Here is a 22,912-nt window from a genome sequence, read left to right on the forward strand (position 1 = left end):
CCAGGCGTTCTCAGCACAGGCCTCGCGGCTTCACTCATACCCGCCCAGCACGCTGCTGCCCGACCCGCACCTGTGTCCAAAGAGAAGCCAGCACTGTGCAGGCCCACAGAGCAGTGCCCAAGGGGACGGTGTGGGGAGGTGCTCAGGCAGAGTCCCTGCAGCCCAGGCTAAGGGGCCAGGGCTGCACAGGAAGCACAAAGCCCCAGGACACCGTGCAGACGCAGGACGGGGTCCTCAGGGCCACAAGGGAACAAGACCAGGTCCGAGAGACGGCGTCCCTCCCCTGCATGCCAGCTCCACCGCCTGCTCCGGAGTTGGGGCCACAAGTCTCCCAGTGAGGCCCCAAGGACCCCCTGGCCCTGGTCACAGCAACATGGCTCCCGACCTGGGTCCAGCCCTGGGTCCACCCCTTTCTGCTGGTTCCAGGGAAGGGTGAGCATACCACCACCAAGCACCCGAGGCTCAGCCTGCTCCTGAAGCCCCAAGGAAAGGTGCACAATCCCTGCCAGCGCCTGTCCCCTGGGCTAACCCCTGTCACACGCACTGGCCCTGGGGCACAGCCACCGGGCACTCCCCTTCCCCAGGGTGTGGCCCCCAAGGACAGCTCCTGGCAGCGGAGTGGGCCGCTGGTGGCGGAGCACTGGCAGGGCCCACTGGCACCGAGAGTACATGCGAAGAAACGGCACATTCAAAACTGCAATTAATTTCCTCTGCTCATTAGCCAATTGATTCAATTAACTGAGCCCTGAAAAAAAAGTGCAGACATCTTGTGTGCCTTGTCCTGGCCACTGAGCTAGCCTGCTGGTGAGCTCTCCCAGGGAACAGGGGTTCCTGGGCCCTGGGCCAGGTCCCCAAGGCACCCCATCACAGAAAGGGCTCTGGGACCAGCTCAGCCCTACCGACCAACACAGGGAACCCAGGGAGACACGAACCCCGGGCCAGAACCAGCAGGGGAAGAGGAGGAAGGCTGTTCCTGGCAGAGGGAAGAGCAACACCCAGAGAAAGGGGGGGAAGGGTGTCCAGGATCCAGCAGGGAGTGATCTGGCCAGATTAGAAAACAGGACAGAGCCCAGGACAGCCCCACAGACCAAACCCAAGTCCACAGTGTCTAGAACCAGGTCCAGAGAGGCCAGCTCACACTGTGGAAGACTCTTCTAAGTGAAACCCCTGGCCCTGCTGCCAAGGGCTCCGACTGGGCATCTCAGAACCTTCTAGAGAGCCAGGAGATGAGGGGCTCTCCACACCCTGACATACCGATGGCAGCCCTTCAGAGCACCCGGGGTGCGTGGCGCCAACACGGAGCTGGTCAGAGGCTCAGCCCCTGGAAGGCCCTGCTCCCTCACCCGGGAGCAGCGGTGGGTGCCGGGCCTCGCCAGGGAGGCAGCACTGGGCGCTGCCCAGCAGCCCGCCCAGAAGTGCCCACCAAGCTCCACGTTTTGTTTTTACATTTTCTGAACAGACGGCGCAGATGGCCCCGCGGGGGAGCCCGGGCAGGGGCGGCTGGCGGGCACGCAGGGAAGTGCTCCCACACACTCCTGGAGGCCGGAAGAGGAAGGAGTATCCGCTCACTTGCAGACCCTCCTCCCCAGCTCGAGGTTTCCCAGGAGAGGCCCAGGGCGGTGGGGAGACTCCTGGCTGTAGTCGGGGCCCCTCGCTAGCCTGCTGCACGTCCCACCCCATGTCCAGCCCCACATTCAGCCAGCTGAATGATAGAGAGGCTCCCCAGACCCCTTCCCACCTGAAGGTGCCTGGATGACCAGTGCCCGCTGGCCTGCAGAGGCCTCCCCGATGCCCCGCACTCCCGCACACCCTAGAACGGGGATACCAAAGCTCTGCCTCTGTCCCTGGGAGGGGTGAGAACATTCCCCGTCCTCTGGCTCCGAGGTCCCCCAGCACAGAGGACTCAGTGACATGGGACCTGACAGAGTCCATCTCCTGAGCCCCCAGTGGGGAAGGACTGGCCCAGCAGAAGGACAGGGTTGGGCTATCCCCCTTGGACCTGGCCCCACCGTACGATGGCAGCCTGGGGACAAAGCCCGTCCTGGGTCACCGGCTGGAGCTGTGCTGCGGTGACACTCAGAGAAACTGCTGGAGAGGCAACGTCCTTCCCTTCCCCTCGGGAGAGGATGAAGACCCTGGGATGTGTGGGGCCCGCACAGGCGCCCAGTGCTCAGAGGGGCCCATAACCTTCCGCCTGGGTCGGGCACCACAGTAGCCACATTCTGAGGGGACATCAGACTTGGGAGTTGGTGCTTTGCTTGCCCAGGTGTGGCTGGGCAGCAGGACAGGAACCAGCAAGGCCTGGAGGCCAGCCAAGCCTGTGGGGACAGAAAGGGAGAAGCCTCCAGGCAGGAGAACGGGTGGCTTTCCTGCAGCCCAGAATTGCACCTCAAGGGGCTTCCCAGCTAATTATGGTAATAGATTCAACTTCAGAATGCCTCCCTGGCAGCAGTTACCAAGGAGACCGGCACTGAGAGCGGCTGGCCCCTAGCCCCAGATTCCTGGGCCCTCAAACAGCTCGGGGCGGCCCTACCCACCTGTGGGGAAGAGGCCACCCAAACACCCCAAATCCCAATGCACAGGAGGCCAAGAGGGAGGCTCGGGCCACAGCCCTTTGGAATCCAGAGCACACAGACCATCTTTCCCAGCAGCAGGCTGGACCCTGCAGAAGAGAGGAAGGCTTTGGACACAGCCTGAGCTCAGGGAGAGCGGGTCCCCTCTTGACACAGCCTGAGTGCAAGGAGGAGACTGGGCAGGGAGCAAGTGGGCAGCAGAGAGCACAGGACACCCACCCCAGCCAGACAACACCAGGTGGTCAGCTTGCAGCAGGGACCAACAGTGCCAGGGTGAGGGGTGCTGGCTTGGGCCCTGCCCAGTGAGGGACACCTGCCTCCCTCCCTCCGCTCCGAGGACATTTCTGGGAAACCTGACTAAACCACTGCACCTCATCCTGACCCCTCTCGTTGGCAGGGCTTGGCTGGGAGATGGAGCCCCAGGCTGCACCACAGCCTGCAGACCCTGCCCAACCCCGCTGTGGTAACCGTGCTCCAGCCAGGCGCCTCCCCAAAGGCCAACTGCAGCTGGCCGGGCTATCAATCTCATCTGACAAACGACAGTAGTATAGACCGAATGCGTGACCAGCAGGGCAGGCCTGTCCCAGCACGCTGCTCTGTCCCCAGCCCCAGGGAGAGCTCTCAGGCTACTGTGGAGGTGGGCAGGGAGGCTACGATCCTCAGCACTGTACTCTGCGGGGCACACAGCAACCTCACGGGAGGAAGGTGCTCCTGTCCCCATTTTACAGACAGGAAATGGAGGGTCTGAGCCAACTGCCTGGCCCCGTGCTGCACCCCTCTTCCAACAGAGGGCTCTGTGTTCCCACAGGGTCCCCTGCAGAAATGCACCCCCCAGAACATGGCCCATTCCAATAGGCCCCATCCCCGGGCTGGGGGCTGGGAGCCCAGCAGGCCTGGGGAGCAGGGGTGAGCAGCCCTGCTGGCCTCCCTCTGGTCCACTCTCAGGCAGGCTCCCCAGGGACATCCTCCCTCCACGTCCATTAGGCCGCAGCCGGAGCTGCTGACTGGAATCTAATTCCCCTAATGAACTGCTCGGCTTGAGGACCTCTGCCTCTCTGGCCTCAGGAGGGAGAAGGCGGGTGCTGACGGCCGCCCCAGGCCCAAGCTGGACGTGAAGAATGGCTGCCTGGTCTGCGGCCAGGGAAGGGCAGCAGCCACACTGCACCCTGGGCTCTCCTGAACACGCTGCACCATCCCGCTACAGGCTGTGGGCCATTGCCCCTCACACCTGCCCAGATGGGCAGCACCGGTGGGAGCCTAAGGCCTGGGAGGCTGCCTGTACACAGCAGGTGTCCAGAGAGTGTCTCGGCCTACAGGTGCAGCACAGGAGCCCCCAGGCCCAGCTGCCGCTCAGCACTGGAGACCCCACCAACATCCCTAGCCCACCAGTCCCCATCCAGCCCTCCTCCTAATGGCAGGGCAAAAGGGGCTCCCAGGGGGCCCCTCCTTGCCCACTGACCAGTGGCCCTGAGTGGCCAGCAACAGCTATCTCCAGCACAGGGGCTCAGAGGTGCCACGGTCTGCCTCCTAACCACACACCCCAGCAGAATCCCGAGGCTCGCAGGGGCCCACTGTGCTGCTACAGCAACCAGGTGCCTCCCCAGCAGACCAAGTGTCTGGTGCAAATGGGGCCAGGCTGGCAGGAAGCAAGTTGGCTCAGCAGGCGGGGAAGACTGTATCCAGGTGCAGCCTCCCAACTTGGTGCTGCGGTCCCTGGAGACAGCAGTTCCACACCGCTAGGCTGCTCCCCTTATGCACCATGGGTGCTGGACCAAGACCCAGGGTGTACCAGGCAGGGCTGGTCTGGGTGCCCTCCCCAGGTCCACCACCCTCTCCACCCAACACAGGTGTCCTGGACCCTCCCCACAGCTCCTCAGCCCTTCACTCCAACATGCCATTCCTGTGTATGCTCCACTGCCCCTGTGGGCCTCCTGCAGCCCCCAATGGACCCTACTTCAGTCCCAGAAGCAGTAAGGTGGCAGGCCCTGCTCACACCCTGGCCCTGGCTTGGCCATCTCCAACATGCCCACCCCTCCCCACTCCTCTCCTGCTCTTTCTCAGCCTCACCAAGTGGTCTCCCCACCCCAGGGCCTTTGCTCACCTCATCCTGCTGCCTGGAGTTCCCTTCTACACAGGCACAGGACCGCCCTCCTCACTGATCCTGGCTTCCTTCCAGCCCGACACTGCCCAGCACTGCCCAGTGCAGGTATATGCTCTCTCCCCCTTGGGCAGGGCCTCAGCCCTCTACCCTCCTCATCACCAGATACCCAGCCCAGCACCTGAGCAGCAAGACCACTCTGCCAAGGTGCCTCCAGCTAGAGAGAAGTCCAAGCCCAGCAGCTGGGCCCCACGGACAGCAAGTGCAGGGAGGAGGGCCAGCCCAAGCCTGCAACGGGCAAAAGATTTTCACCAAAAACAAGGCATGTCCCCCCAGAAGCAGCACTCAACCAAGAGCACAGCACCACTGTCCACGGCAGTGCTGCCCCGACAACCGCAGGACAGAGACAACCAGGACGTCCATTGGCACAGGGTCCTGAAGCTCCAACACGCCGCAGGGAGAGCTGGATGCATAGGACAGACTGGCTGGAACGTGCAGCACAGGCCCACCTGAGAGGCAGGAAGGAGAACATGGTGCTGGGGCCAGGTGGGGGCCTCACAGTGGCCACTGGTGGGGACAGGCATCTTGAGGGGCAATGGCCAAGTTCCCAGATGGATGGGCAGGTCATTCACTTACAAGAGGCTGTCAGGACTTTCACCTCAGTTTTTAAAAACAGTCAAGGCTGTAAACACCTCCCATAGCTGGGCCACTGCCGAGCGCAGTGGCTCTGTGCCCAGGCAACACTGGAGCATGTGGGAATGACCTGTCTGGACAGGACATCCTGCCTGGACTGGACCGAGTACAGGCACAGGTGCACACACACACACACGGGTCCCGGACGTCGCCCTGACTCAGACACCACCTAACCCCAGTATCTCGGGCCTGATGGCAGGGCAGCAGCCCAGGGGGACCAGCCTGCCAAGACATGCCAAGACCTGCTAAGCCCCACCAAAATCTGCTAAGTCACATCAAGACATGCCAAGACCCCCCCCAAAACCTGCCAAGACACACCAAGACCCACCAAGACCCCCCAAACCTGCCAAGACACACCAAGACCTGCCAAGACACACCAAAACCTGCCAAGACACACCAAAACCTGCCAAGACACACCAAAACCTGCCAAGATATGCCAAGACACACCAAGACCCGCCAAGTCACACCAAAACCTGCCAAGACACACCAAGACACAGCAGACATGGCACAACCAATCCATGAGGAAAGCCCCCAATGTGCCTTTAGCATAGGAAAAGCTGAGGGCCTGAAGCCGCCCTGCTCAGAATGTGCAGAGGGCTGAGGTCAGGAGATCCCTCAGGAAGGACTAACGCCTTCCCAGGCCCTGCAGCATCTCCCACTTCCTGCGGCAGGCAGCACGACTTCTGCAACCAGAAGAACAGCCACAACCAAGGGTTTCTGTGAGAAACCGAGCAAGGTTGGTCAAGGGGGACGCAGTGCTGTCTGCAGGCAGCAGTGGTCAACGCTGGTCCAGAAGTAGCTCTGACCCACCCAGGCACTGGCCAGGGATCCCCCAGGAGAGCTGCTGGCACCAAGGCCCCTGGTCTTTGCCCCACAGGCCCCACATGGCCTCCCCTGCCAGGGGAGCCACACCCACACCCGCGCTGGTATGGGCCGCCTGGGCTCAGAATGGAGGGGCCACCTGGCTCAGTATGAGGACCATGGACAGCACCCTCCCCACCTCTCCTGTGTGGCAGGCGTCCAGGGCAGCCACCGAGGCAAGAGGGGCTGGCGGCAGGGTCCAGAGCCCTGCTGCCCCTCCTCCTGTCTCCTATTGGACATTTTCCCACAAACACATAACAGGCACCCGCGCCTCTCCACATCTGGACCACAGGAAGACATTTTGGGACAAGAACATTGTGCAGTAGGCAGGCAGCTTCTAGGAATCTGCCAGGCCTGCACACGTGTGAAGACTGCGCCGGCAGACCCCAGAGACGGCCTCCGTGTCGCCAACCGGGAACCCACCCCTCGTGCACGAAGCAGGGTGCCGTGGCCTGGGAGGGGCACGGGGGCTCCCCAGGCTCAGAGCAGGACGTGTTGTGGCAAGTGCAGAGCCATGTTCAGCGTGAGGACCAGCACAAGGCACCACAGAACACGTGCAAAGAACTTCTCTGGAAGAAAGAAGCCAGGAGCCACAGAGAAGAGGAGGCAGGGGTGTTGCACTCACTGGCTTCCCCCCTGGGGTGTGTCTGGTGTGCAGTTGTGAGAATCTGACCTGCTCTGAAAGGAGGAGATAAGAAGAGGAGAGCACCCCACTACTGGTGCTAATAAACTACCTGGTCTACAGCGGGAACCCCAGGCTGCCTCCCACCCCAGCCTGGGGGCTCAGGTGCCGAAGCCCCCGGTCAGCCTCTGCCTAGTGACAGAAGCTCAGGTGGGCCGAGTCCTGCCCAACCCTGGGCCTGCTGCCCCACAGTGAGTGGACAAGCTGTCCAGGCCCCAGCATGTCCCTCTGCCTCCTGAGCCAGGCTCTTGTGGTGATCATGCCCCTTCTGACTGCGGGCGTCTGCAGCGTGGCTCATTGAGCCCTCCACTCCACGCCCTTCCAGCAGGCACGCCAGAGTTCTCAGCCCTGCCCTCGCTCCTGAGCCTTTCACCACTCCCCAAAACCTGGGACCCCAGGGGAAACTGGGCCTTTTCCTCCTCCACACCAGTAAATTGTCTTCCCTGCCACCATGAAGTCACAGGCTAAGGGCTCATGGGCAGCATGGAACCAGACAGGACCCGGGCCAGGGTGGGCCAGGAGAGAACACAGCCCTTTGCAGACAGGGAAGGGGAACCCTGCGTCCAGGGCAGCCCAGAGCTCACGCTGCAAGCCACGCACAAGGCAGCCAAGCATCTCTGCAGATGGTTTCCAAACAACTCCTGTTAGAATATTCTGGAACAACTGCTCTTTTGGACATTCACAAAATTAGTCCCAGTCACCCTAAAAGAGACTGAAGACTTAGCTCTGTTCCAACCAGGTAACCAGCAGAGCCCGTGACACAGGACCTGAAGTGTGTCAGGAGCACACGCACCCCCCCATGTGGGCAGCCACCGTCGCCCAGGCCCTGACTCTTCTGCAGGAAGCTGCTGGGGAACTGGGAGATGCAGAGCGCCCCCTTGTGGGCAGGTCTCTCCACCCAAGGCTGAGGAGGGCCTGCGGCACCCTGGGCCCACTCCTTGGCCTTGGGCACCCTGGTTCCCTCACGGCAAGTGGCACCTGGGGATGGGAAGACGAAGGGAATGCAAACCCCCCAGAGGACACAACCCTGGACACTGGCACACCCCTTTCCTCAGCCCTGCCCAAGGCCCAGGGCCCACTGGTGATGCCCGCACCTTGCCCACCCTTGACAGGAGCACACATCCAGGTCCTCAGAGTAGCGAGAGCCCACTGGGCACAACAGGGACCGTGGGGGCCCTGGCTGGAGAAGGGCAGGCGAGCACAGCGAGCATGATTCTTTCCGGCTACCCTGGCCTTCCACCCCAGTGCAGGCCCAGCTGACCTGCCATCCGCTGCCTCTTCCTCCACCAGGAGCTACACGTCACCACATGCCAGCGCTGCCTTCAGAAGCTCCTGGAGCTGACAGTGACCGGTTGTCAGCACAGCTGAGCTGCCGCCGTGCAGGAAGCAGCCCTGCTCAGCAGGCGCCTGCCCCAGGGGCAGGCCTGTCCTGGGTGGGCTCAGCCCCGCCCCCCGGCTGTGGGGACACAGTCTGCACAGGAACCAGATGTCCACAGGCTCGCGTGGCAGCTTTGAGGTCTGAGGGGCTCGATGACAAGACCTGCCCACAATGGCACTTTTCAGGCCGAAACGTGCTCCTCCATGCCCCGACCCAGAGGACGCAGGGGACACAGCACTCAGCCCCGCGGGAAGATGCCTCCCAACACCCACCCTGGGGAAACGGCCAGCACCCAAGGCCAGCAGCAGCCTTAGACACTCAGCAGGAGGTCCAAACGTGTCTCTGGGCAAACAGCAGCCCAAACCAACCCCTCAATGTTCAGTCACTACCCAGAGGGACGAGAACTCTCCAAAGGACAGACTGAGGGGTGGGAGCTTAGCGATGTGGTCCAGACGGGCCAGCCGTCATCCCTCCTGGCCCTCTACATCCCAATCAGGACAAGGTCCTCATTCCGAAGGGGACCAGCCCAGCCCCATGCTTCCACCAGCAGGTGCTTGGAGTCTCCCACCAAGTGGACACTCAGTCCAGGCAGGGGTCAGCCAGGAGCACACAGGCCAGCAGAGGTCCACCACGGGACTCCGCTGACACCTTAGGACAGGGTCGTGGGCCCTCCAGGACCATCCTGGGTGCAAGGACATTCAGAACTGGAGACAGTCCTCCCGCCTGTATGGCCAACATCTAGGGCCATGCAGGGTCCACATCAAAGGCCTCCAAGCCCACTGGCCACACTGTGCGTCCTCCTGAGTCTCTTGAAAGTGGCTGGAACGTCTGATGTACACTGATCCACTGATCCCCACTTGAACCTGGAAACCTACCAGAGGGTTTCCTGCCTGCCACCAAGTATTTGTCCCATCCTGTGCAAAGACAAGAATGTTCAGCGACTCCTCCACAAGTAAGCAGACTGATTAAAAATATCCCACCACTTCAGAGTAATTTCTCTTCAAAGTTTTGGCAAGGGCTGGAAATCCTGTGAAGAGGCCGGGGAGCTGGACAAGCCCAGACCCTGAGAAAGGCAGGTTCCCTGGAAACCAACACTCTGAGGCACTTCTGCCTTTGGGGAAATTTCCATAAGATTCTCAGCTCCTCAGACCTTTCCTCCCAGGAGAGTCGCAGGAAGGCCTGGGACTGGAGAAGTTGACACTCGCCATTCAGTGATTCGGGTCTCTTCCCAGCACACCGGGCACTCCGTCAGCAGGGACCACAGAGCCTGCTCCTGTCAGCGGCCACCTCTCCTGCCTGTGCTGGGTGCAGGACAGGCCTGCACTTGCCCCAGATGGAGGCATGCAGCCAGATGGAGGAAGCGGCTTGAGTCTGCATGTGTGGCTGGGGCTGCACCTCCTGCTGTGTGGGGCTTGCCCATCCCCACTGACACCAGAGCTAAAGGCAGGTGGGGCTGAGGGAGGGGACCAAAGCACAGCCCCACTGACTTATGCTGGGCCAGGCAGGGGAAGGAGCCCCAGCTGAGTACCCAAGAGGCCTCATCAAGACCCTGACCCTGGGAGCCACTGTTGATGCTGTCATTGGGAGATGAACTTGGTGGGCCTGCCCAAGACCACAGGCCCTGGAACCCCAGAGGCCTCCAAAGGGAATCCGGACACTGAATAAAGGGATCTTGGTGACCAGCCCAAGTGCTGAGCTGGTGCAATGGGCCCAGACCCTGGGCACGGTCCCTCCCGGTTCCAGATGTTCCATCTGGCCTGTTCTGAGCGCTATCTCTCCCCAGTGCAGGTGTCGGGAAGGCCAAGCCCTCATCTCCGAGGCGGAGCCCCCACCCTTAGGCGGACAGCCTCTTGGCCTGTTTTCCACATACCCCTCTGGCAGGCTGGCTGGGGCAACCAGTGAGCTGCCCCCAGGAGCAGCGTGTAGGGTGGCTCCCCTCTGTGCAAAGCCTGGTGGAGTAGCCGCCCGCTGTGCATGCTGGCTGCACAGGAGGGACCAGCACCCTGCACTCAGGCTCTGAGAGGCCCCTGCAGTGCTGCCCAGACCGGGGTCCTTTGGGAGGGGATGGGGGCAGGTATCTGGAGACACACAGATAGTGTGCCACGGCCATGGCTCGACCAGGGGCCTGTCACAGAGCCCTGTGGCTGGTGCCTGGATGACCTTGCTCACCAAGCCCTGGGGCCAGAGGGCAGCTGACTCCCTTCCTACCCTGGACAGCAGCTGTTCCTCAGGGGCCCAGCAGGAATGGCCAGGAGACTGACGCAGCTCCACCACTCAGAAACCAGGCTTTGGTGGCCAAAGGCAGAAGAAAGTTGGCCCAAGAGGGCCCAGTGCTGCCAGATGCAGGACTGGCTTCCACCGTGAGCCACAGCCCTGTCCTCCACTGGCCATCCAGGGCCAAGGAAGGACTCAATCTTCATTATGAGTTAATGGACAAACCAAATGGCATCTGATGCATAACACAGGCCAGTTGTGCCAGCCAGTAAAGGACATGAGGGCTGGCCACCTGGTCAGGAAGCTCAGACCACCAGTCCTCCTGAGTTGGGGGGTGCTGGGCATGGAGGGTCCACCCCAGGAACCTGGGCATGGGTGATGAGCCACAATAGCCATACAAGAAGTGCCACCTGGCATGGTGGGTCTGCAGGCACCTGGAGAGGATGGACAACCCCTCCCAGTGGGTCTTCACAAGGCCCAAGGACAGGAGGAGACTGCACCCCCTTTACCAACAGGAAAATGGAGGCCAGCAGAGGTTGAGACAAGACCCCAGTGTGTGGCCCAGCAGCTCCTAGAGACCCTGCTCTTAGACACTTTCCCTCCTGCCCACCCACCGCCAGAGGAAATCTCCCTGCCAGAAAGGCACAGCTTCTACCAGCCTCCCCTGCCAGGAAGCCCTGGAAGCCCCATGCCATGGTGTGAGCTGAGCAGAGGCCTGAAGCAGGCTGGAGGCGGCTGCCCTGAGGGTCTCAGCCCTAATGCCCTCCAGCTGCAAGGGCAGGAGCTACTCTCCAAAGGGCTAGTCCTGACTCAGGGCTATCGAGAGGAGACCACCCACAGACCCCGCACACCAAAGGCCTCCTGCAGCCTGTCGCCCGCCCAGGGTGCTGCAGCTCTAAAGGGAACCCCAGGATGGGGCCACACAGGGCTCCTGACCCAAAGGGGACCCCAGGAAATGCTGCCATCCACACCTCAAGTCTCCTCCAGCCAGGACCTGGTTGGCCAGAGCTGGTCCCACAGAAGCCTTTGAAGCCCAGACAGGCAAGGAGTGGGGGGGTCTGCTGGCCATTTAGGACATGCGATGGATCCTGCCTGGACCCTGGACTGAGGAAAAGCAGATTCGCCTCACTGAGGGAAGCGAAGACCACTCTCGCAGCACCAGCACAGCCTACCTGGGGGCCTCAGGACTGCCTGCGGTGTGCCCAGGACACCTGGCCTGAAGGCCGCTGGGGTTTCCCTCTAGGGACCTTCCTCCTTTCCCCAAACCACATTCCTAACACACACTCACATGCACGCACACCCCTGGCAGCCCAGGCGGGCAGCTGGCCCAAGACTTTCCCAGAATCAGCTCCTCACTCCCATCCCAAAATGCCTCTTCCACACAAAATGGCCGAGTCTCCGGGCTCTTCCCTGTCCCTGGGTTGGCTGGAAGGGAAAGCAAGCGCCCTCCCGCTGGAGGCTGTGCACGCTACCTACACACACTCCCACATGCACCTGCACACCCAGCAACTCCCACAATACCACATTCAGCACACCACCAGCCTGCACCAGGCCCCACCTGAGCGGGGTGACCCCTTCCAGGTCCAGGATGGGCCTGGACAGCAGCAGACCCTCCTCCCAGGCTCTGATTGTGCAGCGGGGCACCAGCTGCAGTGCAAAGATGGGCCAGGGCTGTGCTTAATGCAGGGGGACAGGGATGGGTGCTGGCACCAATGGGGCACCAGTCCAGGTCTGGGGCAGGTGAAGTTAGACCCCTCCCCAGTCCAGCTACCGAGAAGCTCTGATGGAGAGTGCGAAGTTGGGAGGGTGGCCAAGGAGAGGCCAGCCATGCCACGCCGCTTGGTTGGGTGGGGACCCAGCTGCAGAGCCCCCCAGAGTCTTCTGGACCCAGGCCCATGTAGCCCTCCCTCCCCGCCGGCCCTTTGTTCAGCGCAGCGGGCCGTGGGGAGGGGCCTCCCGCTAAGGGGGGCTGGGGCGCCAGCGCATCTCGTCCTGCGGGGGAGGGGCTGGTGCAACGCCACCGCCCCACCTGAACGTCCCTGACCCCGAATTTCTTCCAGACTGCTCTCCAAAATCGCTCTCCGATCTCCACCCTTCGCTTAACCAAGGGACGCGGTGCCCCGACCCAGACCCGAGGCACACTCGAGCGGGCACGCGGACACGCACACGGGGGCCACTCCATCCACCGCAGCTCCGCGCCCGCAGTCCGCCCGCGGCCCGGCCAGGGTCCACCCGGCCCCGCCGTGCGCAGCGCCCCGCTGGCCACTCACACGTAGGCGTGGTAGATGAACGCCCAGCCACGGGGCCGCTCCAGCACATTGTAGAGGAAATTTTGCAGCTTGCGGTAGAAGGCGTTGCGCTTGGGGGGCTTCCCGGCACCAGCGCCGCCCGCGCGCGGCTTGCTAAGAATGCTACCGCGCTTGGGGGCCTCGGAGCCGGCGATGAGCAGAGCGCCGTCCCGAGTGGAGTCGGGTGCGCCGGGGTCCAGCCCCACGAAGCCCACCTTGAGCTTTTTCTCCCCGCTAGGGCCGGGGTACACGCCGCCGTTGCGCGACTTCTGCACCATGGTGCTGGGCGGCGCCCCGCCGGCCGGGCGTGGGCTCAGCGGGGGCGGCGCGCGGGGGGAGGCGCAGGCCCCAGCCCAGGCCCTCCGCCTTGGAGCCGCATGGCCGAGGCGGCGGCAGCGGCGGCAGCGGCTCGGCGCTCCTGCCGGTCCCGGCCGCGCGCGGGGACGCTGCGGCCACCTCGCTCCGCGCGCGCCTAGATGCCCGGCCCGCGGCCGCGCGGGCTCCGCCTGCTGCCTCGCCCCGCCCCCGTTAACTCCTGCGGTACCGTGCGGCAGCGCCGGGGAAGGGAGGAAAGGCGATGAGGTGCCACTCTGGGCCTCAAGGACCCTTCCTTCCCATCAACCCGCCGCGTGCGCATCGACAAGGAACCCAGACGCGGGGCCACTCTGGAGGCAAACAGGACCACCTGACCAGGCCCCGATCTCCCTGGGATCCCGGAGTGGTGCCAAGTACCGGACCCTGATTGGACTCCTGCCAGGTGGGCTGCAGCGTGGACACCTCCGGTGGAGGAGGGTACCGCCTCTTGCCAAATTCTGATTTTATCTGATTTCTGGGCTGATTTGATCTCAACCCAGGAGATCTCCTGCTCCTGGTATCAGGGTGGATGGGGCACTTGGAACCTAACTCCTCACTTGAGTGTGCAGGGAGGGTCTGGGGAGGCTTCCTGAAAGGGAGCCTGGGTGGGGCCTGGAGCAGGGCCCTGGAAAGGAGGCCCTCCAACCTTCCAGGGGGGGAGGAGCATACAGGCCTTAGAGAATCGCCCCTGGAGGGCCTGGAAGTCCCCAAGGGGCCTGGACTTTGCGGACCCAGAGGGTCCTGCTGCAGGGTAGGGAGCTGGTGGCTTGAAGCCCAAGGTAACACAGGCCAGTGGGAATACTAGTGGCCCAGTGCAGGATAAAAGAAAACGGGCTCTGGTCACAGGCAGGAGGATGTTCCCTTGCAGGGAGGAATGGGCAGAGGTGGCTTCCCTTCACAGGGGCAGTGAGTGCCCCAGGAGAGGGCCTTCTGGAACCTGCAGCAGGGCAGCCAAGGGGACCCATTTCTCAGACCCTGCAGGCCTTGAGCATGGCGCCAGCTTTTCGCCATTCCCCACTGGAGCCTTCCTCAGCACCTGGGAGGGCCTGACTCTACCAAGCCTCTCCCACCCCCACCCCACCCCATCATGGTCTGCCAAGAGAAAGCTCTTCTTTAGTAGCAGAAGTAGGCCTTGCTTTTAAAATAGCACTAGACTCCATACCAGGTCAGTCCTTTGGTTTCCAGAGTTCATGGCTACAGAGCCTGAGTTTCTTGTTTTCTTGTTTGTTTTCAGTTAGGTTGAAAGCACATGGTGAACACAGTGCTAACTTGTCAATGATCTAGAATGTTGGGGTGGATTGCAGTTTCTGCAGGCAGGTGTGCATGCCATACACAGGATGTGCCAGGGCACATCTCTGACCCCTGCCTCCCTGCCTCCACTCCCAAGCATTAGCCATGATCACCAGCAGAAAGTGTGCTTGCCCCTCCAAGCCTATGGAGCTACCCAGGGGAGGTTAGGGGAAGAGGCCCAGCCCAGTTGGCTCAGGGCAGGAGAGGACTTTGAGGCCCAGAAGAAGCAGGTACCACCCCATCTCCCTGCACATGCTAGCTGGCCTTGCCATTCGCCCCTGGGTCACTCTCATCCTCCCTCTGCAGAAGACCAGAGGAATGTGAAAACCAAGTGAGGCCTGGGCCACCTCATCCTTCTTGGGGAAGCCCTATGCTTAATCCTCCTGGGAGCAACTCTCAGGCTCAAATCAGAGCAAAGTGGGATCCACGGTTGGGGCTGCTTCACAGAGGAGAGAGGCATGCCAGGTGTCATTTTAGCAATGCACAGCACTGAGACGAGGGCACAGCTGAAGGCTCTCCAGGGTCCCAGGACACTGGAAGGGACACCTGCCCAACTCAGCTGTAGCAGAAAGGAAGAACACACCCATGAAGTTGGGGAGACACCAACTGTGCCCCCAGTCTCATGGGGGCTGAAAGTGGGGTTCCTCCCACAGGAGGCTGGAGAGACCCTCACATTATGCAACAGACCTTTGCCTCCACAGCCCTCTGTGTTCTTCTCCACCAATGGTGTCTGCACCAACAGCTTTGCCACATCTCTGAAGGTTCCAGGAGCAAGACTTGGAAATCTTTGCTTCTTCCATTTAGGATGTCCTTCAACACGCTGGCTCATCAATCATTTATATCTTCAATGCTGTGCCTTACATACATATTCAGGCAATGTCCACCATCATGCCCCCAAACACGTAGCCTGGTGAACAGTGTCACAAAAGCTCCCAGTTAGGGCAAATTTCAAGCAGGCAACAGGAATTCCATTTTATTTAAAAAATAGATGGGGGACTGGGACTGTGGCTCAGTGGTGAGCACTTGCCTGGCACATGTGAGGCACTGGGTTCAATCCTCAGTACCACATAAAAATAAATAAATGAAACGAAGTTTTGTTTTTTTTTAATAAGGTGCTTCATCTTGGATGAAGCTGAAACTTAAAAAAAAAAATGGGAACACTTTCAGGCTCAAACATCTCTGCCAAGACTGCACCGAAGAATTCCAGAGCGGAAGAGTGGAGAGATTCTGATTCAGGACGCCCCGCTCCCACTGGGAGAGAGCTCTTGCCAGCAGCTGGTGGGAGGCCCTGCAGCCAAACTGGGCGCTGTCCTTTCAGCACCTCCAATGCTGCCCAGTCTCCCAGAACCTTCCAAGCCCAACCCACGCCTCTCGCCTTTTCCTCTGGGCAGTTAGCTGCAGGAGGTCCTCCTGTCCCCACCTCACTGAGCTGTGCTCAGCAACCAGGAAAGGTGGACCATGGACGTTGGCTGCTGCCCCAGCGAAGGCCAGCCGCCCCCAGATCCTTCCTGCATATTCCTTCCCCATCAGGAAATGCACCACTAGAGGCTGCTGCCCAGCATGGTTGTCCCCAGCTTGTGCCTGTCTTGCCCAGTGTCCCCCACAGCCTGGCACAGACAGGACCCCGTGGTGGGTTGTTATTGTGGCTGCTCATGGTGGAAGTTGAGTTGAAGCACTTCTGGATCATTCTCCTTGGACAGGTTGCATGGCAACCCTCCCCTCTCCTCCTGGGGCAGGTGGGGGCAGGCCTGGTACCTCCCCGAAACCCACTCTTCTGCTGATGCTCAGGCCGATATGCAACCCTGAGTGTCAGAACTCTGGCCTCATAGACACCAGCACAGAGGCAGCCCGCAGAGATGGATCCCAGCCTCCACTGGCTGTCCCAGCAGCCTGGCTGCAGCACACCCAGCGGGAGGCCCTGGGGAGTTTCCGTCTGTGTGTGTTGCAGGAGGAAGTGCCTCAGCACCACCCCTGATGAAGCCCTGGCGGTCACACCAGGTGTCTGGCCACTGAGTCCTGTGGGCCAGCGACCTCCACAGACAGCACCCGTGGACACTGAGAAGTAGTTTCCCACTTCACCTCTGTCCCCACTCTATCTCCTCCCAGAAAAAAGGAGAGCCGCAGCCCCAGATGTCAGAGGAGCTGGCAGGAGCCTGGGAGTGGGCTCACCAGCCAAGAAACAAGACCGACTGGGGAATGAGAAGGGACAGCTGGTCAGGGCTGCTGTTATTTCAGGCGTACCACCTGGGCCACGGAAGTGCCCACCTGGGCAGAGGCCCAGCCCCCCAAGCGTGTTGCTGTTAGGAGGAGGAAGGGCTGTGTGACCAGCTCACGGGGAGCAGGGATATGAAGAAAAGATTCAAGACATGAAGGCATTGATTTTCTTAAACATCTCACACTAATGCCTATTGACTAAAATCAATAGAAATTTAATTTATAGGGTTTTTTTTAAAGGACCAGAGCTCTAAACAAGCTCTCCAGCCCCTGGCAGACCAGCTAATATAGTAGCGTGAGGGAATGGACCTGTATCTCCCACCCACTGCCGATACCCGACTCCCGGAGACCCTGCCGTCAGTGGCAGCTGAGACAGTGTAGGGAATAGGGTGAGCCTGGAAACATCCTGGGAGCTCCCTAGGGGTGCTGCACCACGTGGCCCCATCCTGAAACCCACTCTGTTGTTTGTGGTCCAGATTCACACATGGCACCCCTGTGCCCGTCCCACACCGCCAGGCAGAAGCAGCTGTGAAACTGATCCCTTTGCTACAGATAAAATACGAGGACTATGGAGGCCCAGGCACCGCGGGTGTGACCGGGTCCGTGCACAGGACCATGGCACTTTGACACTACCTGAATGCTTTCTGAACCACAGCCGCTTGCCTGCAAGACGCATCCCGCCTCAGCTCTGGACCACTGCCCCCAGGCTCCCACCCAGCGGGGGTCCCTCTCACCAGTGGGCAAGCCTCTCATGGATGGCTCCCTCTGCCCAGAATGCTGCTGCCTCTTGGTCTGGGGTGGACAACCTACCTCTTCCTTGGAGGGGCTTCCCTGGGGGCCCCCACTCCGCTCTACCAGGCGTGTGGTTTCCTAGAGGAGCCTCCCCCACAGAGGGCGCCCTCGCAGTGTAGCACAGCCCACAGGACGGGCTCAGCAGTCAACCAGTGAACGCCACTTTGACCTGGGCTGAGGTCACCCAGAGCCTTGACCAGCCATGGATGGTGAGTGGCCTGGCACTGGTGTAGCTCAGGGGCTGCTGCACAGACCCTGGGAGGACGTGGGCAGCTCAGTGCTTGGAGACAGTCTCCTGCTGGTGGAGTGGTCAGCCACTTACCCACACTCAGGCTGTGGGCATCTGTGCCCTGGCCGCCCACCCAGGCTTACTGGAGCCCATCGCTTGGCCAGACATCCTACAGGCCTTGGACAGAGAACCAGCCAGCCGGAGGCAGGGCCCAGGGGGCTGTCAGAGTTCCTGCCCCCAACCAGCCCTTCATCCTGGACAAGGTCACCACATGCCACAACAGGGAAATGATTCAGGTAGCCTGACCAACAGGATGGAGACACAGCAGGAGCCCTGGGCCTCGCTGGGCAGCTTCCCCCCCCCCCCGCCCCCGCCAACTCCAGCAAGCTCGCCTTCCAGGTCACAGGGCACATACAGTCTGGGGACAGACACAGACTCGTCCAGGACACTGTCCAGATCCTGCCCTGGACTCAATGTCTGTGTCCCCCAAACTCATCTGTTGAAGTCCTGACCCAAGTGATGGTCAGAAGTGGGGCCCTGAGGGGAGCGGCCGGCGAGGACGGAGCCTCAGGAAGGGCCTGCACCCGTTCTCTCTGCTCTCGGCTGCTCGAGGCCACAAGAAGGGGTGGCAGGCCTGCGGGCCAGCCTCCCCAGATCCAGCCTGCGGCATCTCGCCCTGGACTTCTTCCTCGTCAGGCCCCTGACAGAACCTCACACTCCCCTTCTGAGCAGCAGATTCACCACATCCCTCCCAGATGAGCCAGGGAAGTACCAAACATTCCAAGCCACGTCCAGCTTAGAGCAGCAGGACGCGGCACACAGCAAACCCCGCTCCCTGTGTCCACACACCCTCCTTCTCTTAGGTCCATGGTCTGCCTTGAACCCTCCTAGTCGCTCTTGGTGCTGACCCCCAGAGATGATGTCCACGTAGGCTGGTTGTTCATACCAGGCTGGTTCTACCCTAGGGACATCTGGCCATGGCTGGAAACATTTCCGGTTGTCAGGACTAGGGGGCAGGTCCTGCAGGCATTCAGTGGATAGGCCAGTGGTGCTGCTCAGTGCCATATGGTGCACAGGACACCCTCCCCGAAACAGAGTTACCAGCCCAGATGTCACGATGTGTAAGCTAACAATGCCCCTTCTTAAAATGCAAATGCTTCTTGTACACTAGCCATTCACATATTAGCAAGAAATAGCATAAATAAACAGGTTTTCTCCCAGTAACTGCTGAGAATACCTAAGCCAAGGGATGGGAATTTTCATGGGAAAGGAGGTGGAGCCAGGAAAGCTAGGTGCCCAGGAAGGGCATGGGGCAGGCAGGCATCTGCCACCAGTGAAAGAAGGGCCACATGAGAGACCAGTCTAGAGAGCATGGCTTCCCACACTGGAGCTCTTCACTTGATGGGGATGCTGCTCAGGCAGCCTCAGGACCGTGGAGTTCTTCCTTGGTTTCATAATGTGGAGCTTACTTCACACACGACCTTGGTGTGGCGGACTTCTCTGCACTTCAGTTCCTTTACCTGAGGAATGGATCACTGTGACAGAGGCGTGGGGCAGGGCTCACGCAGCACTTAGAGCAGGCCTTGCAGGAGAAGGTATTACGTAAGCCTGGAGGTAAAAATAAACTCATCCACTCCCGCTGCTTCCGAGGGCCCTCTGCCATGCACCACCTGCCTCAACCTCAAAATGCAGACTCTGGGCTTTGGGGGACACATGGAGCAAAGAGGGGAGGCAAGAGGTCCTGGGGCAGTCACGGTGCGGTGGAGGCACCCAGCCTCCCAGGAGGGCAGGGCCACAGGGGAAAACCACCACATCTGGTTTCATCACTACCTTGGCCTTCTTCTTTCTCCTCCCCTTCTGACCCCCAAAGTGAAACAGCAGTAACACAGGAGCCGGTCCTGGTCCCCCACTGACCACCTCACAAGAGCACACCCAGCCGCCAGAGCCAGGAACAGCTCACTGGAGGTTCACTCAGGAACTGGGGGCTCACGTGCCGGCCAGTACCACCCACCCCCCTGCTGCTTCTCCTTGCATGGCTACAGGCAGGAGCTGCCCCGCTGTGCCTAGGTCCAGCCCCGACTTCAGCAGCCAGTGGCACAGGAGAGCGGAAGTACACAGGGACACACATGCATGCACACACACCTGTGAACAGATGCCCGCCCTGGCTTCCAAGGACTCTGGGACAGCCCCCTGCCAAGTTCTCCCCTAACCCCCAGTACTCTACTGACATGCCCTGCTCCACACCTGACGCCTCACACAGTCCACACCACACACACAGGGCGCGTGCTAACCCTGCATGCCCACGTCCCGCTCTGAGAGCCACTATGAGGCACTCGGGAGGGGATACACCCACAACCACCTCAAGGAGAGTCATTCCCATAGTCTCAGCAGTGAGAAACCCGGGTCCCAGTACTGGGGTCACAGCTGCCACAAAGCTCGGTCCCTGCAGGGGCCCTGAAGCTGTGTCTGGGTGCAGCACTATCACTCCCGGGGCACCCAGGAGCCTGGGGAGGATGGGGAGGCCCCTCCTGCCCAGGTTCCAGGAGGCATATCCTGCAGGCCCCCGGGCAACCACTCTGTTTTCGGAGGTTCCGAAGTGCAGGTGGACGGAGTTGGTCATTGTCTCTCCACTACCCCAGCACAGGGTGGAGTCTCCCTGCCCCCCATTCCACCCTAAGCTCTGACCTCAGGTCCTGCTCTGAGGCCAGCTGCCTCAGAACTGAGGCAGGGCCCCAGTGGCTGCCCCTGGGCCATTTCTGGCCTGGGGCCCCTCAGCCAACTGCCACCCTAGGGTGCTGAGCTGTGGGGACCTGCCTCACCTTGCCACCACCTTCCCAGCTGCCCACTGGGCACCCCAAACTGATGTCCAGGAGTCCATCTGACCCCTATAGGCTCCATCCCCTTCCTACTCCCCGTTGCTGACCTATGAGGTACCTGTCCCTTAGTCTCCATCCCAAGTTGCCTCCATCTCAGTCCCAGCTCAGACAACAGCAGCAGCATCAGAAGGACACCCGTCACTATGTGGTCACTTCATGCCAGCACCATGCCTTCCCTGTAGCAGGCAAGCACACCTCGGCCCGCTTTACCTCTCAGACCTCCTGGTATGTGGTCAGTGTCCCCATCCCTCCAGAAGCTGCTCCTGCCTGAGTGTGGCAGTCCAGGGGTTCCCCAGAGGTGCAGGGCTGCCGTCCAGTGCAGGCCAACCGCCTGTCCTCCCCAGAGCTGACGGTGGGATGGACACAAGGGAGGCCCACAAGGTACCTGAGTGGTCACTGTGCTGTGCACCTACCATCGATACCAGGAGCTCAGTCCAGGCTTCCGTCTTCTCCAGTCCCTGCCCACCCCTCCTCGGAGACCCGCTCTGACCTGGCACCAGGGCTGCAGCAAGGCCCAGAACCCTCTAGGCCCTTCCTGGGCCCACCTTCATCACCCCACCCCAAAAGGGGACCCAGGGCTTAGAGTCCCTCCCAGAGACCCTACCCCAGCTAGGATGATCCCTCCTGAGCACTCTGCAGGAGTAATGAGGAGTGTCCCCACCTCTGTCCTCGGCCTCCTGGATCACCAGGCTTGCCCTTCCCCACCCCAGGAATGGGCCTGGCATTCCTGGTGGGGGACAATGCAGCCCCAGCCCAGACTGCTGGCTGGCAGAATGGGCATAACGGAGCAGAGGGTTGACCCTTGCTGATGTGTAGCATCTGAGTGACCAGGGTTCCCAGAGGACATGAGTTTGCAACAGCAACCAGAGACAGGACGAGGGGCCCTTACAGCCCCTCAGGGTCTGCACCCAAGGGCTTCCTTCACTCCAGCCAGGGGTGCTTCCTCACACTCACCCCACCTCAGGCTGACAAATTTCCTCAGGCCGACCACTGTTCTAACTGGGCCAAGTGTGTAAAGTGTGTGAGGACAGCTTCAGGGCGCCAACAGGCTCTGCATGGTCACGGTAAGTCCCACCCACCAACAGTAGCAGTCCAAGAAAGCCCTAGGAGGGCTGGGGCCATCGAGAAACCCCTGGTGTCCTTGGGTAGGGTCCCCCCCCAAAATACAGGATACTCAGTCAAATCAGAATTTCAGATACACAACGAATAGCTTTTTAGTTTAAATAGGTCACAAATACTCTACTAAAAACTTACTTGGTACTAATCTGCAGTTCATCTTTGAATGAGCATCCTGTGCCCACTAACTTGGCCCCTCCCGCAGAGGTGGCCAGCATGGCCCTGGAGACCAGGCTCCCAGCTCACACTGCTGCCTGGCTTCCTGGTCATCCTCCCACTCTTCCTCCACTGGGTACTGAGGGGCTTGCCCACGAGGGACCCCCTGGAATGACACCCCTCACCAGCCACTGGGCTGCTCCTCACTTGGGCAATTTCCACCCCTGCTCAAGGTATCGTGGACCTACTCCAGGACCTCGTGATCACAACTGTGTGTGCAACAGAGGATTTTGTAGATGTGATTAGGGTGAGGATCTGGGGATGGGAGGTCAGCCTGGGTTGTCCAGGGGCACCCCAAGTGCAGTCACAGGTGCCCTTATGAGAGGTAGAGGACACACCACAGAAGAGGTCACTTGACCCCAGAGAGCATGACTCAGCCACAACCAGGATATGACTGGGGCCATGGAAGCTGGAGAGGCAAGAAGCAATGGACCAGGCCTGCAGCACACCTCTGGCCTCCAGAAGCCACACCATGTGACCAGTCATTTGCACACTGGGTCCTCATAGGTGGCCTGCCTGCTGGCCCTTAGGAAACCCTCACAGTCCAGGAAAGCCTGGGGCCCTGGGGAGACACCATCCCTTGGCACTGTGAGTACAGCTAAAGAAATCTGAGCTCCTTCCCCACCTGGTCTCCATCCACACCCATCAAGAACAGGCACCTGCCAAAGACAGATTTCTGGGTTAGGTCTGGATGGACAAAGAGCTGTCCTGTCACTTCCCTGTTCTTGCTGACCAAAGTCAGGACACCTTCTGTCCAAATGGACCAGGGACATTGGTGAGGCCTCAGAGCCCCCAGTCCACTGACAGGTCACTGTCCTCCTGGCTGCAGAGCAGTTCCTGCACTTCCAGTACCAGGGCCCAGGGGCAGCGCTGCTGGTTCCCGCCAGGGGTGCCAGGAGCAGGAGGGGGAGCTGAACAGGTTTTCCGTGAGGGGAGCCCTGGAACCTGAGTGACGGATGTGCACACGTGGGCAGGGATCCCGCTCTCACCCATCCTGAGTGAGGCCACAGCACTCAGCCCTATGATGAGCAACCTGCG

The 22,912-nt window shown here is 60.9% G+C and overlaps 1 protein-coding gene across 14 annotated transcripts in view; it reads right to left on the reverse strand.

The window, feature by feature from the left end:
• The window catches only part of KCNQ2 (potassium voltage-gated channel subfamily Q member 2), a 50,713-nt gene extending 37,396 nt beyond the window's left edge, over nt 1-13,317 (reverse strand). For 6 of the 14 annotated variants that reach the window (XM_079128000.1, XM_079127996.1, XM_079127992.1 and 3 more), the window contains exon 1: nt 12,770-13,284. In XM_079128000.1, the coding sequence (XP_078984126.1) occupies nt 12,770-13,065 (296 nt within the window). In that variant the 5' untranslated portion in view covers nt 13,066-13,284. Of the gene's footprint in view, nt 1-12,769 lie in introns of all 14 variants that reach the window. The other 8 variants (XR_013761967.1, XR_013761968.1, XM_079127994.1 and 5 more) reach the window with 5 other exon arrangements.
• Between the last annotated feature and the right edge of the window lie 9,595 nt (nt 13,318-22,912).

Source organism: Sciurus vulgaris (genome assembly GCF_902686455.1).
Source record: "Sciurus vulgaris genome assembly, chromosome: 2".
Classification (NCBI taxonomy): Eukaryota; Metazoa; Chordata; class Mammalia; order Rodentia; family Sciuridae; genus Sciurus; species Sciurus vulgaris.